The sequence below is a fragment of the Panthera pardus genome, unplaced genomic scaffold, assembly GCF_024362965.1.
Source record: "Panthera pardus isolate Hobbes unplaced genomic scaffold, ASM2436296v1 HiC_scaffold_16, whole genome shotgun sequence".
Lineage (NCBI taxonomy): Eukaryota > Metazoa > Chordata > Mammalia > Carnivora > Felidae > Panthera > Panthera pardus.
In genome coordinates, this window is record NW_026526721.1 from 69,262,148 (window position 1) to 69,285,212 (window position 23,065).

The following is a 23,065-nucleotide window of genomic DNA, read 5'->3' on the forward strand; positions in this document are numbered from 1 at the left end:
TGCAGAAGAAATGATGGTGACCCTTGCAGATAGCCAGGTTTGCAAGGGTGCAAGTTATATACTATAAGGCAGTAGACGCGGGCCCAGAGAAGACTTGAGACTGTCTCTTAGGAAATAGCCACCTTGGAGAGATTCTGGTTTCTGATGTCATGTGGGACCATCTGGTCCCCAGAGTAGGTCTTTTTTTCTTTCTCCCTGAGGTATGTATCACCTCTTTGGAGCTCTGCCTCCAGCACCAGTGATCTTGCCAGAACCCCCAGCCACCAGAGAGCTGCTGGTGTGCTCCACGGTGGAGGCAGAATTGAGGAATGGCCTGGGTGTGGACATTGTGTGAGAAGCCCATTCAGAGAAGTGCATAGTTTCTTCTGCGCACCCTACTCTTGCCTGTCTTTTCATTCCCTTCTCTTCTTGCTTTCCAGCCTGACTGGCCCCTGTCCAGCAAGCCCTGCTCTGTAGTCCAGCAGGGACTTGGCACCAGGCAATCTAATCATTCTGGTGCTAGCATGTAACTTCACTGCTTATTTGCGTATCTAAATAGTCATTTAACAGAAAATACAGGGAAGGTCACTTCTCGGCCACTGGGATATCCAAGAAAGCATATGGAGTGAGTGCTTTTCATCACAAGTTCTAAGGACTTAAGGCATTTCAGATTTTCATTAACTTTATTGATTCTTTTGTCAATAAGGAACAGAGATGAGAAATTATTTTAAAATGGGGTTGAGAGGCGGAATTTTAAAGATCTAAAACTACAGAATAAGATTTCTCTACACTCCTGGGGCACTTGTCTTCTTTTTCCCTTTGTCCTTAAGAATAATTGCGGGGGGAGGGAGAGCCCTGACCTGTGCCAGCGCCCTGGAGTTGACTACCGCTGGCAGACCCAGGATAGTGCACACAGCAGATGTTGACCCAGACTCTGCAGGAGCCCCCAGCCTGAAACATCCTCTGATACTCGAAAGTGAGGAGTGATACTTTCCTTCTTCCTTTATTATCCCAGAGAGATAGCTGAGAGTGATCTGGGTAATTCAAAAGGGAGAATCACTTCCAAACCATGCATGATTGCATTTGGAAGGTGATGTGTTTATACTTAACTGTGAGTTACCACAGCCTTGATGTCTCTCTCCTGACCTCCTGACACAGAAGTCTAACTGCCCACAGTGCACCTCTGCTTGAAATTCTCATCAGCCTCTCAAACTTGGCACATCTAAGACAGAACCTGCTATCTCCTGATCCCCACCCCAGCTTCTTATCCTCCTCTTTATGTGGCACTCATGGTAGCACCTTTCCTATGAGGACCCAGGGTGCTGTGCCAGACACCTGGCTATTCCCTACCTCTTCCTCACCCTCCCTCCCAGAGTAACTATGAGTCCTCAGTCCTGTTCCCAGGAGCTCTCAAGCCTGCCCACTCCTGCCCATGGCAGACTCCTCTACCATGCCCCTAACCCAGGCTTCCAGATTCTAATCCCCACCCACCCCTCGTCACCAGGATTACTGTGACAGCTTCCTAACCCTTCTCTCTGCCCTGCCGCACCCCTCCAGTCCACATCCCTCAGTGCGATCAAAGCTCATATCACACTTCACTGCTTGGCTTAAAACCTTCCACTGCTGCTTGTTGCCCACAGAGTGTAGTCCAGGTTTCTTAAAGCCTGTGTCCAGGGCTCTCCATAGTCAGCTGCCTCATCTGCCTCTCCAGCCACATCTTTTCCTCACGTCAGGCTCCGGAAGCACAGCTGGGATGCTTCCAGAAGCTGCACATACTGGCTGCCCCAAGTTCTGCCTCTTAGGTCTTCCCATTGCCTGGAGCTCCCATCTCCCTCACCCAACCCTGGCTAATTCCAGGTGACACCTCCTATGGGCAGCCTTCTCTGCTCTTCCTTGTCCCCAGACCATTAAGGGTGGGAGCTAGCATGGAAGAACATATGGGACTTTATCTTGATAGATTTTTTTCAAGTCATGATTTCAATCAAGTCCTGTGCCAAGTTGTACTAGCATTATATCTGAGTCCTTGTCTGCTTTCCATACTGGCCTTTAAACCACTTAAACCTAAGAACCGTATTTTAGTCACTCTTGTTTTCCATTGCCTTGGACCGTACCTGGCACATAGCAAGTGTCTTGTAAATGTAAAAGGTTGAATATAATTGAAAAAGCAAATTCACTTCGCTGTTCAAAGGGGAATAATAAATGAGTCTGAGGTTCTGCCTCTAGGAAGGCTGGAGCCATCTTTGCAGCTTCTCCGCCTGCACCTGTGCTCGGCTCCTCCATGCTCTGCTCTGCAGCGGAGCCCGTCCCAAACTATGGGGCTTCAGTTCCAAGTATAGCAGTCGTCTTTTCAAAGGCTTCACACCTTTCCTGTTACATCACTTGACTGCACTTGGATGATAAAGAGGATTTCTTGGCTTGGGTACTAGGGAAGTCCAGAAACAAGCCAGAGATCAGGCAAAGCTCAATCAGGGATCTGCCTGCCTCCTGTCAGTGTTTTGGCTATACCCTTTCTCTGCTCATCAGCTTCACCCTTAGGCTGCCAGCAGAATGGCTGTAATGGGTGGGGGTTGAGGCTCAGGGTCACAATGACAGTATCAGAGGACCAGAAATTATATCTGAAGAACTAGGTTCTACTTTCCCAGACCAGTGTCTTATTGTACTGAATTGGATAACATTCCTTTTCTGAGACAATCCCTTTGGCTGGGAAATGTCCTACACTGACTGGCTTAGATGTGGTGTCCCGAGGATGGGTAACCTTTAGAGTGATCCGTCCCTTGGAACTGGGGTTCTGGTCAGCTCCCCTTAATGTGTGTGGGCTGCCTGGGAGAGAGGTGGAAGCCGAAACAAAAAGCAGGGTAGAGAGCTAAGGGGAGGAAAATGGCTCAGTGCCCACTGCGCCAGGCAGTGCTCACCCTATCCCCCAAATCCCTCCTCTTCTGGTTCCTGATAGGTTATAGCAGAAACCTTGGAATTGGGGGGCTGTGGAGTCATGAGAAAAGGTGGTATAGTCCAGAGTCAATTCAACAATGTGTGTGGTTGGGTGACATGATATGGATCAGTGGCATGTTAGGGTGCCCTGTTGCTTCTCTTCTGCTAGTGCAGTAGGGAGTGGATTAAGCCTCCATGTTGTGCCCTCAGCACCTGTCCCTAAAACAAGCATGGTGTCCTTTTGAGGCTTTGTAAATGTTTTTCCAAAGGAGTAGTAGATAGGGGTAATAACAATAGCTTTTTCCCCCATCTCCCTGATTCTCTCATTCGTTTTCTCTTCTTCCCCTAGGCTCTGTAGAGTAGCACAGAGGCTGATGCATCCTTATGCTAAAAGTGAGGGCTTTCCTGGGAGACCAGGCTGTGGGCCACCCCCACTCTGAGAATGATGACTAGTTCTCACTGGGCTCTGGCAGGAGGACTTTTTTTTCTCCAGTAGCTCAAAGTTTTGCACTGTTGGACCCATGACCCTTCTGACTACTCTGTACCTTCTTGTCACCTCTAGATGTTCGACTGGATAAGCCACAACAAGGAGTTATTCCTCCAGAGCCATACGGAGATCGGTGTGAGCTACCAGCATGCTCTAGACCTCCAGACACAGCACAATCACTTTGCCATGAACTCCATGGTGAGTAGAGGGCCTGCTCTCTGTACTGCCTCTGGGGGCTGGGCAGTGGGGGTGGGAGGACCTGTGGGGGGAGGAGAAGAAGGAGGGAGGGGTGGAAATAGACTTGAGACCTGAGTGAAAAGGAGGAACTCTAAACATGCGGATTCTGTAGCATTCTGTGGGGATGTGTGCAGGACACATGGCCAGCCTGCTGTTCCTGTCGCAGATTATGGCTCCATTTCTGCCTCTAGACTCTGCTTTACTTGGTGAAAGAAAGGTGCTGGGATTGTAGAAGGCATTTGCTCGGCACAGGACTATAAGGGAAAGTCACCAGTTCCACTCTGCTGATTTAACCAACATTTTTGGGTCCTTAGCATATGTGAGTGACTGAACTGGGATGGTGTGGGACCACAGGCTCATTGGAAACAGTTGAGTGAATTGGGGTTGTTTAGACTGGAGAAGGGCAGCCTAAAGGGATACATAATTGCTGCCTTCAGATATATGAAGGTTTACCTTGGAGAAAGGAGGGTAGAATTGCTTTGTGTTGGTCTAGAAGGCAGAACTGTGGGGGAGTGCAGTTGGAAGGGGAGGCAGGATGTAGCTCAGGCGGGTGGGAGGCCCTGGGAGCTAGCAAACTCCCCAGGTTGAAGAGTGTTCAAGCAGATGCTGAATTCACAGAGATATTTGCTAGCTGTGTGGCCATATGGAATTTATTTCTCTGGGCTTCAGTTTCTTCGTTTGTAAAATGGCAGTAATAACTACCTTATAAGGTTGTTGTGAGGGTTCAATTAGTTAATTGTAAAGCGGTTAGAGTTGCGCCTGGTTCATAGTAAGTTATCAGTTAATATTGGTGTTATAATGATGATGATGATGATGATGATGATGTAGAGGTCTAGTCCAGATAAAACCTATGATCCTTTGTAAACCTAACACTTTGGGATACTGTTTTTTCTGTGTGGTTGCCCCAAGACTTTATTTCAAAATCTTGTCTGCCCTTTGAACCTGCTTTATTCAAAATGCCTGTAGCCTAATTTTTCTCTGACTTACCTCCCTCTGTTCTTCTGCCAGCTCTTCCTACTTGTGCTCCTGGTCAAAAAGAATAACTCCACTGCCACTCCCCCCCCCCCGCCCCCCCCCACACACAAACACCAACCCCACCATATATCTGAACACCAAAGACACCTTCTTATTTCAGCCAGTGGTGCTGGGAGGGGGGGCAAGTGTCAGGAAAACATAAAACATGGAGGATCACAGAGGCCAGGAAGGGAGTTTCATTTTCTACCAGGTTGTTTTAAATACGCTATGTACTAAATTTCATGTCCTGAAGAAGAAACCATTTTGGCCTTAAGTTGTTCAGTGTCTAGTTGGGGAAATAACCCAATCATGATGTAGCTTGATATATGCAGTGATAGAGATATGCTGAGTTAACAAGAACTCTAATATCTCAGTGGTTTAAAACAATAGGGATTTATTTCTTGGTCCTACCATATGCCCATCACTGGCCGGTAGGAGTTCTGCTCATCAAGGTCACTGGGGACTCAGGCTGGCAGAGCAGCCGCCGTCTCACATGCTGCTGGTTGCCCCGCACTTGCTGGCTCTGAAGCCTTCTGCCTAGAAGTGTCACATGCCACTTTTGATCACATCTCATTAGCTGACATCAGGCATACGGCCACATCTAACCTGCTGAGTGGAGATGTATGTCCTACCATGTGTTCGGGAGAAGAGAGCGGGGTATTTGTGAATAGCCCTAATGACTAGCACAGGGAACCATAGCAAGGTGTAAGTCAGAGATGATCATCATGAAATTAGCATAGCAAGAGAACTGTGGCTACAGAATAGGAGGTTGTAGGACCAGGCAAGGAAAACATCAACACTGATTTTGTTATCAGTTTTGCCTACAATAGACTTGTGTCTTCATCTAAATGTAAAGACTCATTTCCTTCTAACTTGTCTCCTATAATTATGTCTCATCCCTGGCTCACTTTAGTCACAGAGGAGCAAAGCAATTGATCACAGGTGATTAAGAATGTGAACTCAAATCTAGTCAAGTTTGATTATCTGGGTGCCTTGTGGACATCCCCTGGTGAATTTTACAAATTCTGTGCCAGAATCTTCATGTCACCCAACTGCTTGGCCCTGAGGCAGACAAACTCATTTTAGTAAGAAGCAAAGACAAACATAATTAGGGAGGTAACTCTGCTACCAAGCCCCTCAAAACAATGAACTACAAAGCTAAATAGAGCCTTTGGCTTTGAATTATCTGCACCACTGCTCTTCTCTGTTAATACGGATCACTGAGAGTTAATGGCACAACAGAAACCTTTCTCATGACAAATTTACTTTGGAAGTCTCCATTTTCAGGACAAAAACAAGGGAGGGAATTTACTGAAGGGAAGCCTCTTGTGGAGTTGGGAGAGAGAGAAGAGATTTAATATACAACAGCTAATTAGCATGCTCAGCCCATCTCATAGTCTCCAACGGCTGGCTGTGAAGGCATGCCACACTCAGAGGCCTCCTTGGACTGATTAGGTTGGCTTTCCTCTCTGGCTGTAGGGCAAGGGAAGGGAAATCCCAGGGTTGTTTGATCAAACTGCCTGGGCACCAGTGCTTTATAAATGTGGCTTTGTGCCTTTGTTAACCAGTAGGTTTACAGGTTTGTTATTAAAAACAACTCCCACAAAGAGGGATGTCAGCATCCCAAACAGGTGAAAGGAGAGAATTATAGACTCCTTTTCTCTGGCCTGAGTGATGGATGTTGCTGCCAAGAAACAGATGAATGCAAGCAGCCACTCCTGGAGCCCAGTGACCATAGAATGATCAGCTACTCAGGGGAAGTGTGAATGTGGATTGTTCTGTAAATTTACTGAGGCATTTCTGTTACTGTTCTTGGAAATTATACACCCACCTATACATATGCCCACAAATCTGTCCATGTAAAGGTACATGTAGCATACTTTGATTCAGGTTATAGGTAAGTTCTTTGGTATTGAATCCTCTTTTACTGCTGAAATAGGTCAGTGATTCCATACCTTTTGGGAAAGTCACAGACCCCCTTGAAATCTAATAAGGGTTGTGGGTCCTTTCCCCAGAGTAATGTGTATATGAACACATTTTTAAAAGATAATTTTAGGGGATTCAAGAGTATCCTAAAACTTTTCAGTCAACCTTCCCAGTTTAAGATCTTAACATCATGACTTCCTCATTCATTCATTCATTCCACAAATAATTAAGAATCAGATACTGTGCTGGATATTGGGCAGATAATAGTGAACAAAAGAGAGATGGTCTGTTCCGTGGAGGTTCCAGTGTAGAGACAAATGTTTAATAAATAATCTCACCAATAAATATATAATTATAAACTAATAAGTCTTAGATTGGAAAAGTAGTTATGCTATGATAGAGTGTAATAAAAGGATCTCTATTTAAATGGGGGAGTCATGTACATTTAAAAAAATTTTTTTTACATTTATTTATTTTTTGAGAGACATAGAGAGACAGAGCACAAGTTGGGGAGGGGCAGAGAGAGAAGGAGACACAGAATCTGAAGGAGGCTCCAGACTCTGAGCTGTCAGCACAGAGCCCGATGTGGGGCTCGCCCACAAACCATGAGATCATGACCTGAACCAAAGTCGGATGTTTAATCGACTGAGCCACCCAGGTGCCCCTCATGTATATTTTTAAATTGACAGTCAACTCCGACTTAAAGCTCTTTTTTTTTTTTTTTACTGATAGTAATTAATGTTCTGTGAATTAGTTCTACAATGGATCAAAGAACTTACAATTAAAGAAGCCCCAAGTATGTTGTTTTATAAACAAAAGTAATCAACTTTATCTGTTTTTTAAGTTTTGTTTGTGTCTAATTTTATATACTGGCTAAAGACCCAACTCCAGCTGAGATGACTACTACTGAGAAGTAACTACATATCATTAAATCATGGAAGAAAAGCCAGAAATTTCCCAAGTTCTGTCAATGAATTGGTACCAATAAAGGCCATGAATTATTAACACACCAAGAGTGTGGGAGTGATACCCTACTGCATAAGGTACATGAGCAACTCTGAAAGAAAAAAGATTAAAATTGGTCGATCTTTGAATTTTTGCCACAACATGTTCTTTTACAGTTCCCACTGGGGAATCCTAGTTTTTTTGAATTTCAAAATAACAATGATAATAATAATAAAAATATCCCACCTACATAACCTAGTAAGAAGATATTCTCTGGTTTCTTACAGTGCCTCAGATAGCCAGGTTTCTTAAGCTCTCGGGGGCACTCTTCTTGCTTAATTTTGCCTGCTGCTGTGGGAGCCTTTCTCACAAATTCTCTTTCCTCTGAGTGTGGGCTTTTCCTCTGATGGGAGTGTGGACAGATGGAAGTAGGGTTGAGCTGTAATATGGAATAGAACAATCCCATAGCCATCCATGTTCTATTTCTTCATGAAAAACACTGACAGGAGTAAATCCAAACATAATGCAGCCTTATTTACAATTTTAATTAGCAGGTTCTTTGGGAAAAAGTAAATTGCTAATGGTTTCTGTCCAGAGTTTTAAAATATGGAATGATGTTCATTTTCTATTATTATGACTGTGAGGATTCACATTAATGATAACCATGTGCAGCTGGGTGGTAGGAATCCTTTTTGCTAGAGCATGTTTGATAGCTGCTTTAGTGCTATTAATTTGTTCACCGGAGGCACATATTCCCATTTGACTGTGTGTAAATCAGACTAATTGTAGCCAAGCCTTGGTGTTCTTTCTCTTTGTTTTGAGGAGAAATTACAAATAGTAGCACCAAGGAAAAGTCAAATCTGGTGCAAAAGAAATAAAGATTCTGAAGTGGGTCTCCTGCCCCCAATTTGAAAAGCCTTGTTCTGGGATTATCTGTCATCTTTGATGCTTGGCATCCCCAAGCCATGATGCTGCAGCAAGTCCCCAACCCCAAATAGGGAGCACTTCCTATAATGACAGTATTTCTAGATTTCAGTGTAAATACACACACACACACACACACACACACACACACACACACACACACACACACTCTGTTGTGATGTTTAAGTAGCCAGTGTTTGATCCTACCATAGCTGCAAAGCCCCTTGGTAGATAAAGAACCTGCTTAAAGAAGAAGAAAAAGATGAAGAGGAGGAGGAGGAAGAGATAAATCTTATCTGTTATGCATTAGTCTTTTTTTTTTAATATTTTTATTTATTTTTGAGACAGAGACAGAGCATGAGCAGGGGAGGGGCAGAGAGAGAGGGAGACACAGAATCCGAAGCAGGATCCAGGCTCTGAGCTGTCAGCACAGAGCCTGACACGGGGCTTGAACTCACAGACTGTGAGATCATGACCTGAGCTGAAGTTGGACGCTCAACTGACTGAGCCACCCAGGCGCCCCTGCATTAGTCTTTATAGTACATTTTTTTTTCAAAGATTCACATAGTAAGCTTGCTAAAAACTCCATTTCTTTTGGCTTGCACCCTAGTCAAAGAAAATAATAATCTCTGGAGGATGGGCCTCCAGGAACCTGCATTTTTAACAAGATTCCCCACGTGATTTATATGCACATTAAAGCTAGAGAACTATTGTTCTGTGGAATCTATATGTATGAAATAGTCACCCTCTAAAATAAAGCACTGCAAATTCTGAAAGATAGTGCACTTCCAGCATAACAGCATGAGAAACTCCACAGATCCAGTCTTCAGTGAAACTGGTGAAAATTATTTTATTTTATTTTATTTTATTTTATTTTATTTTATTTTAAATTTTTTTTAAACGTTTATTTATTTTTGAGACAGAGAGAGACAGAGCATGAATGGGGGAGGGTCAGAAAGAGGGAGACACAGAATCCGAAACAGGCTCCAGGCTCTGAGCTATCAGCACAGAGCCGGACGCGGGGCTCGAACTCACAGACCTCGAGATCATGACCTGAGCCAAAGTCGGCCGCCTAACTAACTGAGACACCCAGGCTCCCCAAGTGGTGAAAATTATTTTAAAAGAACCATTTTAAGTCTCTGGAAATGGTCCTAAGTGCATTCAACAAATGAAGAGATGCATATTCAAGAAAACTACTAAAACTCAATAAGAACGTTGAACCTATGGTATCTGACCCAAGATCCTCTCTCTCCCTTTCCCCTCCCAGTTCAATAAGATGAAATTGCCCTCCAAACTGGTACAACCAAGAACACAGGGCCCCTGGCTCCCAGTTGAAGACTGTCATTACAGGACATTTCTTATCCTATTTAAAGTTACCTGTTGCTGAAGCCAAATTCCAGTGAATGTGGCCAAGCAAAGAGGACTCCTTCTTCTGCCTAGCTCCTACTCAGGGAACAGAGGCTCTGCCATAGGTGCAACACTGCTGAGAATTCTCGGACTCCAGTCTCCCTTGCCCCAGCTTGTAAGACAGAGATTCCAGGCTGGGAAAGGCAAACGGAGGCCTGAGGCTACTCATCCCATTCACTGAGTGTTCAGCTACTAAATAAAGTAGGGGTGTCAGTCAGGAACTATACTTTTATCCCTAACCCCAGCTACAGAGCCATGGCTCAGAGATTTTGCCTGGGAGTAGAAACAAACTAAAACTAAGAGCTTTAAGTCTTTTCCCAAAGGAACTGACCTCATTTGCAACAGAGTGGAGAAGTTTAAGCCAACAGCAGTCTCAAAAATACCCTTAGGGAGATTCTGGTGGAAAGCAATTGGGAGATTGGTAGAGTCATTGGAGATATGGGATAAACAGTAAGCAGGCTAGTGTGCTGGAGAGAACTGGGGAAAGAGACTTCCTGGAGCCAGAACAGATCTCAAACACTGCCCTCACAGACTGTCCCTTCAAAGGAGACTAAATTTGGTTGGATAAGTCTGTGGAGCATTTTTATGCCCCCAGGACGTTGTTGAAAATAAGAGAATAATCACCTGGAAATTAGTGGAATTTCATAGCAACGTGGTCAGAGCAAGAGAAAATTTAAGAGAGTACTACTAAGACCACTGTCATCCCAGGATGTCCATGGGAATACACAAGGCTGCACCCCCTAGGGAACAACATCAGAGGTCACTCACTATGGGAGCTGAGGTGGAAATAGTCTTCACTAAAATAGTCCAGCCAGTCACAAAACAAGTAAGCAAGCAAATAACAATAACAAGCCCCAGGAGTGGGGGACTGGAACCCTGAGTTGCTATAATATATTATCTAAAATGTCCAGTTTCCAAAAAAAAAATTAAGACACACAAAGGAACAGAAAAATATGGCCAGGAAAAAAGGAAAAAAACAGATAAAAAGCATACATTGGAAATAGCTGGCAACAGAAACTGCCTATGAGAGTGAGCAGATGTCAGATTTGATAAAAATTTCAAACTGTCCATTATAACTATGTTTTTTTAATTTATTTTATTTTTTAATGTTCATTTATTTTTGAGACAGAGAGAGAGAGAGAGACAAACAGAGCATGATCAGGGAGGTACAGAGATAGAGGGAGACACAGAATCTGAGCTGTCAGCACAGAGCATGACGCAGGGCTTGAACCCACAAGCCATAAATTCATGACCTGAGCTGAAGTCGGATACTCAACTGAGTGAGCCACCCAGGCGCCCCATAACGTTTTATTTTAAAAAAATGAAACTAGGGGCGCCTGGGTGGCTCAGTCGGTTAAGCATCCGACTTCAGCTCAGGTCACGATCTCGCGGTCTGTGAGTTTGAGCCCCACATCGGGCTCTGTGCTGACTGCTCAGAGCCTGGAGCCTGCTTCTGATTCTGTGTCTCCCTCTCTCTCTGACCCTCCCCCGTTCATGCTCTGTCTCTCTCTGTCTCAAAAATAAATAAAAATGTTAAAAAAAAAATTTAAAAAAAAATGAAACTAAAGGAAACAATGATTAAAGAAGTAAAGGAAGTTTTGATGATAATGTCTCCATAAACAGAGAATATCACTAAAGAGATGGAAATTATAAAAATGAACCAAAAGGAAATTCTGGATTTGAAAAATACAATTACTGAAATGAAAAATTCACTAGAGAAGCTCAGCAGTAGGTTTGAACTGTCAGAAGAAAGAATTACCGACCTTTAAAATAAATCAGTATAAATTATACAATCTGAAGAATAGATAGAAAAAACACAGAGCCTCAGAAAAATATGGGCTACCATTAAGCACACCAGCATATGCATAATGGGAGTACTAAAAGAAGAGGAGAGAAAGAAAGGAACAGAAAAAAATATTAGAAGAAATAATGGCCGAAATCTTCCCAAATTCACTGAAAAATATTACACAGCCAAGGAAGTTTACAAAGCTGTAAGTAAGATAACTGCAAAGACATCTACAAACAGGTACACCATAGTAAAAATACTGAAAGCAAAGACAAAGAGAAAATCTTGAAAGCAGCATGAAAAAAGTAACTGTTACAAGGGAACACAAATAAGATTAATAGCTGATTTCTCATCAGAAACAATGGAAACCAGAAGGAAGTGAGAGAATATATTAAGTGCTCAAAGGAAAACACTGTCAACCAAGAATCCTATATCCAGCAAAGCTTTCATAAATGAAGGTGAAATAAAGATATTCCCAGATAAACAAAGATTGAGAAAATTTGTTGTCAGCAAACAAACTTTATGATAAACAGTAAAAGAAGACCCTAAACAGTAATTTGAATCCACACAAAAAGACAAAAAGTACCAGTAAAGGTAATTATGTAATTATAAAAGACAACATAAATGCATATGCCTTCTTTTTCTCTTAATTGATTTACAAATTAATTGTATAAAATAATAATTATAAAATGTGCTATTGGGCCTGTAACATATAGAAATATATTTTCCAGTAACAGCACAAGTTGGTGAATGAGAACAAAGCTGTATTGGACTAAGGAAATTACTTCATATGGTAACTTGAATCCACAGATGCAAATGAAAAGACGCAGAAATGATAAATAAGGAAGTTAATATAGCAAAAGCTATAAATATATACTTATTTTCTTTTTTTGTTTCTGTTTCTTTAAAAGACATATATAAAGGGGTGCCTGGGTGGCTTAGTAGGTTAAGCGTCCACCTTCGGCTCAGGTCATGATCTCACAGTTCATGGGTTCGAGCCCTGCATTGGGCTCGGTGCTGATAGCTCAGAGCCTGGAGCCTGCTTCATATTCTGTGTCTCCCTCTCTCTCTGCCCCTCCCCTGCTTGTACTCTGTCTCTCTGTCTCTCTGAAAAATAAACATTAAAAAATATATTTAAAAAAAAGACATATATAAAAATTGACACTATAACAATCTAACCTTAAATTTATAGCATTTATAGATGTAATGTATATAGTAATAATAGCACAAAAAAGAAGGAAGGGAATAAAACAATATAGGAATAAGATTTTTATATCTCACTGGAATTAAGTCAGTATACATCTGAAGCTGATTCTGATAATGGAAGATATATATGGTAAGCTCTAGAACAGTGGCTAAGAAAATAACTCAGAGAATATAGTGAAAAAAATCAGTAAAAATATTAAAATGCTACATTATAAAATGATTACCTAATGCAAAAGAAAGCAGTACAGGAAAAATAAAGGTATAAAAAGTGTGACATAGATTAAAAGTAAAATGGCAGACATAAATCCACCTATATCAATAATGACATTAAATGTGAAAAGGGTAACCACTCTAATCAAACGTAGAGATTGTCTGACTGAATTTTTAAAAAAGTACAAGATCCAACTACAGATTGTCTATAGGAGACACACTTCAGATTCAAAAATTATAATGCATTGAAAGTAAAAGGGTGGAAAAGGATATATTATGCAAACAACAACCACGAGAAAGCCAGAGTGGTTCCACTAATAACAGACTTTTAAATAGACTTTGAAACAAGCAAACAAAAAAGTGTTACTAGAGATACAGAGGGACATTTTGTAATGATAAAAGGGTTACTCCATCAAGAAGGTATAACACTTATCTGAACATATATGTACCTAGCAATACAGCATCAAAATACATGAAACAAAACTGACAGAAATGAAGGGAGAACACAGTTCAACAATAATAGCTGGAGACTTCAACACTCTCACTTTTAATAATGGACAGAACAACTAAGCAGACGATCAGCAAGAAAATAGAAAACTTGAACAAGGAAATAGAGGCTATAAACCAATTGACCTAACAAACATCATAGCATACTCTATCCAACAACAGCAGACCACACATTCTTTTCAAGGGTACATGAAAATTGTCCAGGATAGATCATATGCTAGGTCATAAAACAAACCTCAATAAATAAAAAGGATAAAAATAATACAACGTTCTCTGGCCACAATGGAATAAAATTCTCAATCAAAAACAGAAAGAAATTTGGGAAATTTTGCAAACATGTGGAAATTAAATAACATACTCCTAAATATACAATGGGTCTAAGAAGAAATAAAAAAGAAATTGGAAAATACTTGAAATGAATGAAAGTGAGACATAACTTATTAAAACTTACAGGATGCAACTAACAGTGCTTAGAGATAAATTTAGAGATGTAAATACCTGTGTTAAAAAAATTCTCAAATTAATAATCTAACCTTCCACCTTAAGGCACTGGAAAAAGAACAAAGTAAACCTAAAGGAAGCAGGAATAAGGAAATAATAAAATTAGAGTTGAAATTAATGAATTAGAGAATAGAAAACAACATAGAAAAATCAGTGAAACCAAAAGCTGGTTCTTTGAAAAGGTCAACAAAATTAACAAAACTTTAGCTAGATTCTAGGCCAAGAAAAACAGAATTACTAGATCTGAAGTGGAAAAGGAGACATTACTACCAACCTTACAGAAATAAAAAGGATTATAAAGGAATATTACAAATAATTGTATGCCAATAAATAGAAACTTAGATGAAATATACGAAAGCCCAGGCCCAGATGCCTTCACCACTGAATTCTGTGAAACATTTAAAGAAAAATTAATACCAATTTTTCAGCAGCTTTTCCAAAAAATAGAAGAAAACGCTTTCCAGTTTTCTATTATTCTATTCTATTATTATTCTATTATTCCAGTAATTCTATTATTATTAGAATTCTATTATTATTCTATTATTATTCTATTATTCCAGTAATACCTTGATGCCAAGACCAAAGACCTCACTCAAGAAAGCTACAGACCAATATTGCTTATGAATATGGATGCAAAAATTTTCACCAAAATACCGGCAAACTAAATACAGCAACATATAGAAAAAATTATATGTCATCACCAATTAGGAATTATTCCAGGATTGTGAGGTTAGTTTAACATCAGTAGAATAAAAAACAAAAACTACACGATACTCTCAGTAGACTTAGAAAAAGCACTTGACAAAATGCAACATCTTTTCATAATAAAAACATTCAACTAACTAGGAATATAAGAAAACTTTCTCAACCTGATGAAGAGCACCTATGAAAAACCCACAGCTAATATCATACTTACTGATTAAAGACTGGACACTTTCCACCTAAGATTGGGAACAAGACAAGGATGTTTGGTCTTGCTACTTTCTATTCAATATTGGAAGTTCTAGCCAGGGTAATTATTGAGGAAAAAGAAAAGGCATCCACATTGGAAAGGAAGAACTAAAACTATCTCTATTCTCAGATAACATGATCTTTTTAAAATATTTTATTATTTATTTTGAGAGAGAAAGAGTGCACATGTGCTAGCAGGAGAGGGGACAGAGGGTGCAGGGGAGAGAGAATCCCAAGCAGGCTCCATACTCTTAGGGTGGAGCCCAATGTAGGGCTCGATTTTACAATCCATGAGATCATGACCTGAGTCAAAGTCAAGAGTCCGTTGCTCAACTGACAGCCACCCTGGTGCCTGTAGATAATATGATCTATATATGGAAAATCCTGAGACATCCACCAAAAAAGTATTAAAGTAGTAAATTAGTTCAGCAAGGTTGCAGGATCTACAACCAATTTACAAAAACCATTTGTATTTCTACATACTTATAATGAATAATCTGAATATGAAATTAAGAAAACCATTCTATTTAGAGTAGCAGGAAGAACAACAAAATACTTGGGAAACTTTTAACAAAAGAGTTGCACAGCTTGTACTCTGAAAACTACAAAACATTGTTAAAAGAAACTAAAGAACTAAATAAACGGAAAAACGTCTCATATCCATGGATTAACAGACTTTTTATTGTTAAGATGGCAATGAACCTACAGATTCAGCACATTTTTATCCAATTCCCAGCTGGCTTGTAGAAGCCAATTCTAAAATTCACATGGAATTACATGGGACCCAGAATAACCAAACAATCCTGAAAAAGTTGGAGGATTCATATTTCCTGACTTCAGAATTTTGCACAAAGTAGTAGTAATCAAGACAGTGCAGTACCAGCATGGGACAGACATATAGATCAATGGAACAGAATTGAGAGTTCATAAATAAACCCATATGTCTGTGGTCAACTGAGTTTTGACAATGGTACCAAGACCATTCAGTTTGTAAAGAATAGTCTTTTTAACAAATGGTGCTGGGACAACTGGATAGCCCTGTGCAAAAGGATAAAGTTGGACACTTTCCTCACATTAAATTAAAAATAAATAATTTGGACTTCATCAAAATCAAAAACCTTTGTTCTCAAAAAGATATAATCAAGAAAGTGAAAAGATAACCCACATAATGGAGAAAATATTTGCAAGTCATTTATCTGATAAGGGACTTGACTGTAGAATATATAAGGAATTCTTACAACTTAATAACAAAAAACAAATAACCTAATTTAAAAAATGAACAAAGGAGGGACACCTGGCTGGCTCATTCATTAGAGTATGTGACTATTGATCTTGGGGTCATGAGTTCAAGTCCCTCACTGATGTAGAGCTTTTTTAAAAATTGGACAAAGGATCAGAATATTTCTTCAAAGAAGATATATAGATGGTCAATAAGTACATGAAAAGATGCTTGACATTGCTAGTCATCAGGGAAATGCAAATCAAAACCATAATGAGAAATCATTTTATACTCATTAGGATGGCAATAGTCAAAAAGTCAGGTAATAATAAATGTTGGCAAGGACAGTGAGAAATCAAAACCTACATATACTGCTTAAGGGAGTGTAACATGATATGGCCACTTTGGAAGATAGTCTGGCAGTCCTTCAAATAGTTAAACATAGAGTTACCATATGTCCCAGTGATTCAACTTCTATGTATAAACCTAAGAGGAATGAAAGCATATGTTCACACAAAATGTTCATACATTGTACACAAATGTTTATAGAAACATTATTCATAATAACCAAAAGGTGGAAAGAACCCAGATTTCCATCAACCAATGAATGGATAAATGAAATATGGTATATAGGTATAATGGAATATTATTTGCCCATAAAAAGGAATGGAGTGCTGATATATGTTATAACATGGATAAGCCTTGAAAACAATTTACTAAGTGAAAGAAGCCAGTCACCAAAGGCCACATATTTATATGATTCCATTTATATAAAAAGTCCAGAATAGATAAACCTATAGAGAAAGAAAGTAGATTAGTTGTTGCTTAGGGTTGGATGATGGGAGATGGGGATGGGAGAAAATAGCTAAAGGGAACATAGTTTCTTTTTGAGATGACGAAAATGTTCTAAAATTGATTGTGGTGCTGGTTGTGCATATCTGTAGACTAAATACTATTAAACTCAAAACCATTGAAGCATACACACTTTATTTTTTAAAATAAGTTGTAAAAATGTTTTTAATGTTTATTTCTGAGAGAGAGACAGAGCATGATCAGGGGAGGGGCAGAGAGAGAGGGAGACACAGAATCTGAAGCAAGCTCCAGGCTCTGAGCTGTCAGCACACAGCCCAGTGCAGGGCTTGAACTCACGAATGTGGGATCACGACCTGAGCCAAGGTTGGACGCTCAACTGACTGAGCCACCCAGGTGCCCCAAATCATATACACTTTAAATGGGTGAATTGTATAGTATGTGAATTATATCTCAATAAAACTGTTTTAAAAAATAAGAAAAAGACACCTGAAATGTGGGTGTTTCATAAGTGGGTTCCCACCAGCTTTAGGATATAACCTTATTAATAGTAAAAGAGAGTGACCATGACAGAGCTTGAACACCAACCCTGGTGGTATTATAAGGCTGAGGTAGGAGGTGGGGGCGCACCACTTGGCATCCATTCATTGGTATATTCAGCAAACTTTGGCTGTTTGTATTCTCTGTATTTTTTGCTAGACCCTGAGGACAGCGAGGTTCACAAGACGCAAAGCAGTCTTCACTGATCTTGCAGTTTAGCCATACTCAAATTCACGTCCCTACTGCAAAGAGAATTTTGCCCAGTAGGATATAAGCTACTAAGGGCACCTTTGTCTGTTTCATTCACACCTGTAGTCCCTGTACCCATGACGATGCCTGGTACCTAGAAGGTTGTTGGATATTTATTTGTTGGATAAATGGGGACATAAAGCATGCCACAGCATCTGTTGCCAACCAGGGACAGAGATTGGGCAGCAAGGATGCAGAACTGGTAAGGCAGGGCCTTGACTTCTGCAGAAGCTCTATAGGATGTGACTCTAGCAGAAGCTGAAGAACCACTGGAAAGCAGGTGAATGAGAGCAGTGGTTTCCATCAGGAGTAGGCTTGGGAGCCGGGCTGCTTACAAGGTTCCTAGGTGATACATACTAAATTCCAGAAACTATTGGACTGGAAGATCTTTCACATTCTGCCTCCCCTTGAGCATCTTTGTTTCTGAGGTTCTAATCCTAAAGGTGGAGACAAAGCAACTAAAATGTGACCCTCCCTGACAAGAATCAGTGTGATCCTGTGTTTGCTGTTAACACTGGGATTCCTAAGACAGGCCTTCTAAGAAAACCTATGCTTGTAAAATATTGCACATATCACCAGCCAGACCTATTCTTACGAATCAAGCTGAACAGAATGCAGTGTTTGTATCTCCACAAACAGCCATGTGGGTGGAATTTCGCTTTTCTTCCAACTTAGTGGGAGGATTAGATTTTATTTTCTGATCGGCTCAGTATCCATTTATGAATCCTCGTTCTTGGCACCACTGACAGCATTAAACTTGTCCTAAGGAGAGAGGAGTGTGCTTTGGATGGAGCCTGGGGAAACGGTGCACATGGCTAAGGCAGCAGTCCTCATGCCAGCTGCCCACTGGAGTCCCCTGGGAAACTTTGAAAAAACACCACATCTGGCCCCTACTGCCCTAGACTCTGATTTAACTGTGCTGGGTGGAGCCCGGGAAATCTGTACAAGTCTGAGAAGCAGATTGAGAATCTCAGGGTGAAGAGAACTAGCAATTGATAATAGCCCTGGGGTCAAACCCTGAAGCTACTGAGTAATTAGCCTGTGGAATTAGAGGTGAGGATTTCCCTTCAAAGTCAGAAGCATCCAGAGAGGAGTATCTGTCTTTATCCCCTGCTCCTTGCTCCCCACCCCATCCTTTCTAAGTGCCCCATTTACCTTTGCCCACTGGTCTCTAATTGGCTTGTTTGGGGAATTGGCTTTGATTTAATAGAAAAACGTAGGGAAGCTCCTTGGCTGAGGCTGAGGCTTTCTCAGCCTTGTCCTGATGCACAGTGCTGACTGGGTCCCTTCTGAAAGCCTGCTGTGAGCTGATCCCCAGGGATTGGCTGACCACTCCGATATCTGACTTGTGGCTGGCACTGGCCTGGTTCAACCTTCTCTTTTGATCATACGCCCCCTCCAGGTCCCAGACTTTGCTCTTCTGCCTCACTCCTGATTCTCTGCCCACAGCCCTCATGCCTCTTTTCTGTTCTCTGGGGCCTTCTGTCAGCATGTTCCTTGCCCTCAGGCTATTTGCTAGGCCCTCTTGGTGTGTATCCCTCGCGCCTTGTGGCTCAGTTTACCCGCACGCTCTTACATGTTCGCATGCAGCCAGTGCCTGCTCTCTGACAGATCTGCAGCTGCCAAGGAGTTAATTTGCCTGAAATTCAGCCAAAGCTGACTCGTGCCTCTTCTTTGACGTCTCCTGGAGCCAAATGAAAAGCATGAAATCGTCTATGAAACCCAGCACGTCAGATGAGATAATATACACAAAAGGGCTTCAACTGCAAAGCGTGACACAAATATAAAACATTGATAACAATAAGCAGCAGTAATGCTGCATATGCTATTGCATATGTCCCAGATAAGGGACAGAGACTGATTGAGGACATACAGGTGAGTTTGAGAACTGAGAGGCCAGGACCAGGTAGGCATATGGGAAGGGAGCATTACAAAAGGTGGAGGTCAGAGGGCCTGACACAGCCAGAGACCTACAAATGAGTAAGAGCTAAAGAATTTCCATCAGTAGGTCCTTTTGGCTCTACCATCAAAAATATATCCAGAATCTGGTCACTTGTCACCACCTCCACAGCCACCACACTGGTCCAAGCTGCCATCAGCTTCTTCCCGGACCATTATAGTAGCTCCTACCTGGTCTTCCTGCTCCTAGCTTTGTTCCCTTGTGGTGTATTCTCAACACAACTGCCTGAACGTTCCTGCCAAGAGTAAGATACGTCATATTGTGTCACTCTTCCACTCAAAAATGCTTTAATGTCTTCCTGTCTTTCTCAGGATAAAAGCTGAAGTCCCCTACCATGGCTTACAAGGCTTTTCATGGTTTGGACCCCAGCTACCTCTCAGATCTCAGCCTCTACACCTACTCATCTGCTCCAGTCACCCTCGGCTTCTTGTCGTTTCTTGAACCCACCAAGGCCATTCCTGCCTTGTGGTCTTCGCCCCTGTTGTCCCTTCTACCTGGAGCTTCTTCCTCCCACAGCCACATGTTCACTCTCTCACTTAATTCAGGGATGAGCTCGGGTGTCATCCCTGACTTCCAGGGTCAGCCTGCCCGGACTTCTCTATTTTAAGTAGTGTTTCCCAACCCCATCATGTACTATACTTTTCTCAGCTATATTTTATACAGAGCTGAAATAAGAAAGGTACAGTAAATATTTATTAATTTTTTGTCTGACTCTTCTACCAAAATGTAAGCTCCACCTGCATAGGAGTTTTATTTGTCTTGTTTCCTGCTGGCACAGTGTCTTGCATTGTTGAATGAAAGTTAAATAAGACAGCAGATTTAAACTCCAGAAATACAGCAAGATATTGATTAAAGGGGCAAAAAGTTGCCTTAGTCTTGGGCTTTCCCAAGGTTCTGTGGAGACAGGGACCTGTTCTTCAAGGCGACTGGCCTTAGGTTTGCAGGTGAAGATTATTGGTTCAAGGAGGGAGAGGACAAAAGACTCCTGCCCATTCTAGAGTTGGACTGTTCTGGGAATTTTAAGGGCAAGTTAAGATCCCTAGCTGGGAGACTTCAGACATTCAGATATTTTTACTGACTTCTCTCTCCAGGAGCCCTTACTTCTCTGAGGTGCAAGTCTTTGAATCTTTGAGAGAAATTTCTCTTCATCATCTCCCCTTTCCCTTTAGGGACATCCTTGGCCAGCCCAACTGCTTTCACATCTGTGGCAAAATAAAATAGCATGGTGTAAAGAGCATGGACACTAGGTGTTAACTGTGGTTCTGTGTTTCCTGCTTGGTTGTGTGATCATAGGCAAGTTGTTTCAATTTCTCAGAGCCTTACCACTGGGTCTCTAAACGGGGGGATAATAATAGTATCTTTGCCACGGCTATTGTAAGGATGAGATGTGATCATGCATTTTAAGCACACTTGGCACAATGTTGTGCTTGGCAAGTGTTCAGGTATTATTGTCAGGGTCAGAAGTGCTAGAAGAAACAGTTCTCCTTGTTCTCAGAGTTCCCATCTACAGAACTTCTCAAACCTTCATGTACATGCATATCACTTGGGACAATCTTGTTGAAATGCAGATTCTAATCAGAAAGTTGGGAAGGAGCTTGAGATTTTGCATTTCTCTTCAGCTCCCAGGTTGTGCCAATGCACAGACCAAACTCTGAATAACCAGGCCTACGTGAGAAAGGGCGGGGGGAGAAGATACTGGTAAATATGTTTCCATGAAGTTTTATAGCCTCTGAACTTAATCTTAAAGGTGGCCTGAAATTACTATATCTTAATCTAGAAGAGCTACATTATTCCCAACCTCTTTCCCCATTGGTGTCCAATAATCTGATTCCAGCCATACCCATCCCTCCCTAACATTTAAATCCTGTAGCACTGCCTCCTATAAAGACACTCACCCCTCTAAGGAAGTTTTGCTCGAGCTGAGAAAGGAAAGAGAGACCAGTTTCTCTTTTACTGAAATCTGCTCCTGGGTTTCCCTGGCCCTAGGACATATGGCCAAGGCACTTGTTTTCATGGCTGCTTAATGGTTTGTAAAGCAATTGCTGGAGGAAACATTGCTACAGCAAGCCAGGCCAGAGGGACAGAGGGATTCACGGGCCAATGTTATCTTTGCTGAGCACCAGGGCTGCTCCAGCTTCTTTCCTCCCTCCACCCAACAGTGACAGATGGCTTCCACATGGTCTGACCTACTGTCTGGCCAGACCTGACCAGATAGTCATCCATCAACTGCCCTATTTGGCCCCCTCGAGGGCACCCTGTGGTTTGCAGGAGGCAGAAGTTGGAGGTTTCATTTAGAGCTCATCACATCTCTTAGCTATTGTAGTAGAGTTTCAAGCATGGACAGTTCTTATTCCAGATGTTACTATCCCAGTGTCCATATGTTTCGAGGTGGGATCAGCAGGTTTACATGGTAATGTTAAACTAATTAATCATAAACTGATGCTTTAACAGCATCAGGACCCAAAGTGGGTTTGGTAATAGCAACATGGGTTTGGTACTAGCAAAGATGTTAGCAATACATATGGTATTATTAGGCTGGAAAGAGGAGGTGAGGTTCAGCTTTTTCCATTGCTCTGGCACAATCTATTTTCTTACTGATATTGAACGCTACTCACGAAGCCTCTGAAAGCTGTATGGGAAAATCTCCAAGTATTTTTCCTTATGGCTCTCTCTGAGTATGACAAAACAAAATCTTAAATTAATATAAGCTGCAGGGCATGGGAAAAAGATAGCTATAAACAGGGGGTCATGCTGACTAGGAATTAGGAGGCTGGGATCTAGTCCCAGTTAGCCTTTCTTTTGGTGACTTTGAACCTATCACCTAATTGATTTAACAAATTTTTAAACATCTCCTAGGTGGATTCAAGAAATGTCTGGGTTTTATTATTATTTTTCCTAACTACAAAATGAGATTGTTACATGAACTTGGCTTCTAAAAAGCTATAATGAAGAGTTTATTTTCTTTTTCTTATTAAAACAGTATTTGTGGGGCGCCTGGGGCTCAGTCAGTTAAGCATCTGACTTCTGCTCAGGTCATGATCTCACGGTCCATGAGTTTGAGCACTGCATCAGGCTCTCTGCTGACAGCTCAGAGCCTGGAGCCTGCCTTGGATTCTGTGTCTCCCTCCCTCTGCCCCTCACCCACTCATGCTCTTTCTCTCTGTCTCTCAAAAAAATGAATAAACATTTTTTTAAAAAGCAGTATTTGCTCATTAAAACTTACCTATTTCACTGGTAGTACATTGTGCCTTACTTTGAAAAAAAAAAGGCTTTATTTAT

At 41.4% G+C, this 23,065-nt stretch overlaps 1 protein-coding gene across 7 annotated transcripts in view; it reads left to right on the forward strand.

Annotated features, from left to right (window-relative positions):
• KALRN (kalirin RhoGEF kinase) overlaps positions 1 to 23,065 on the forward strand; it is a 669,312-nt gene that overhangs the window by 250,798 nt on the left and 395,449 nt on the right. For all 7 annotated transcript variants that reach the window (XM_053903452.1, XM_053903454.1, XM_053903456.1 and 4 more), the window contains exon 6: positions 3,470 to 3,592. In XM_053903452.1, the coding sequence (XP_053759427.1) occupies positions 3,470 to 3,592 (123 nt within the window). The remainder of the gene's footprint in view (positions 1 to 3,469; positions 3,593 to 23,065) is intronic.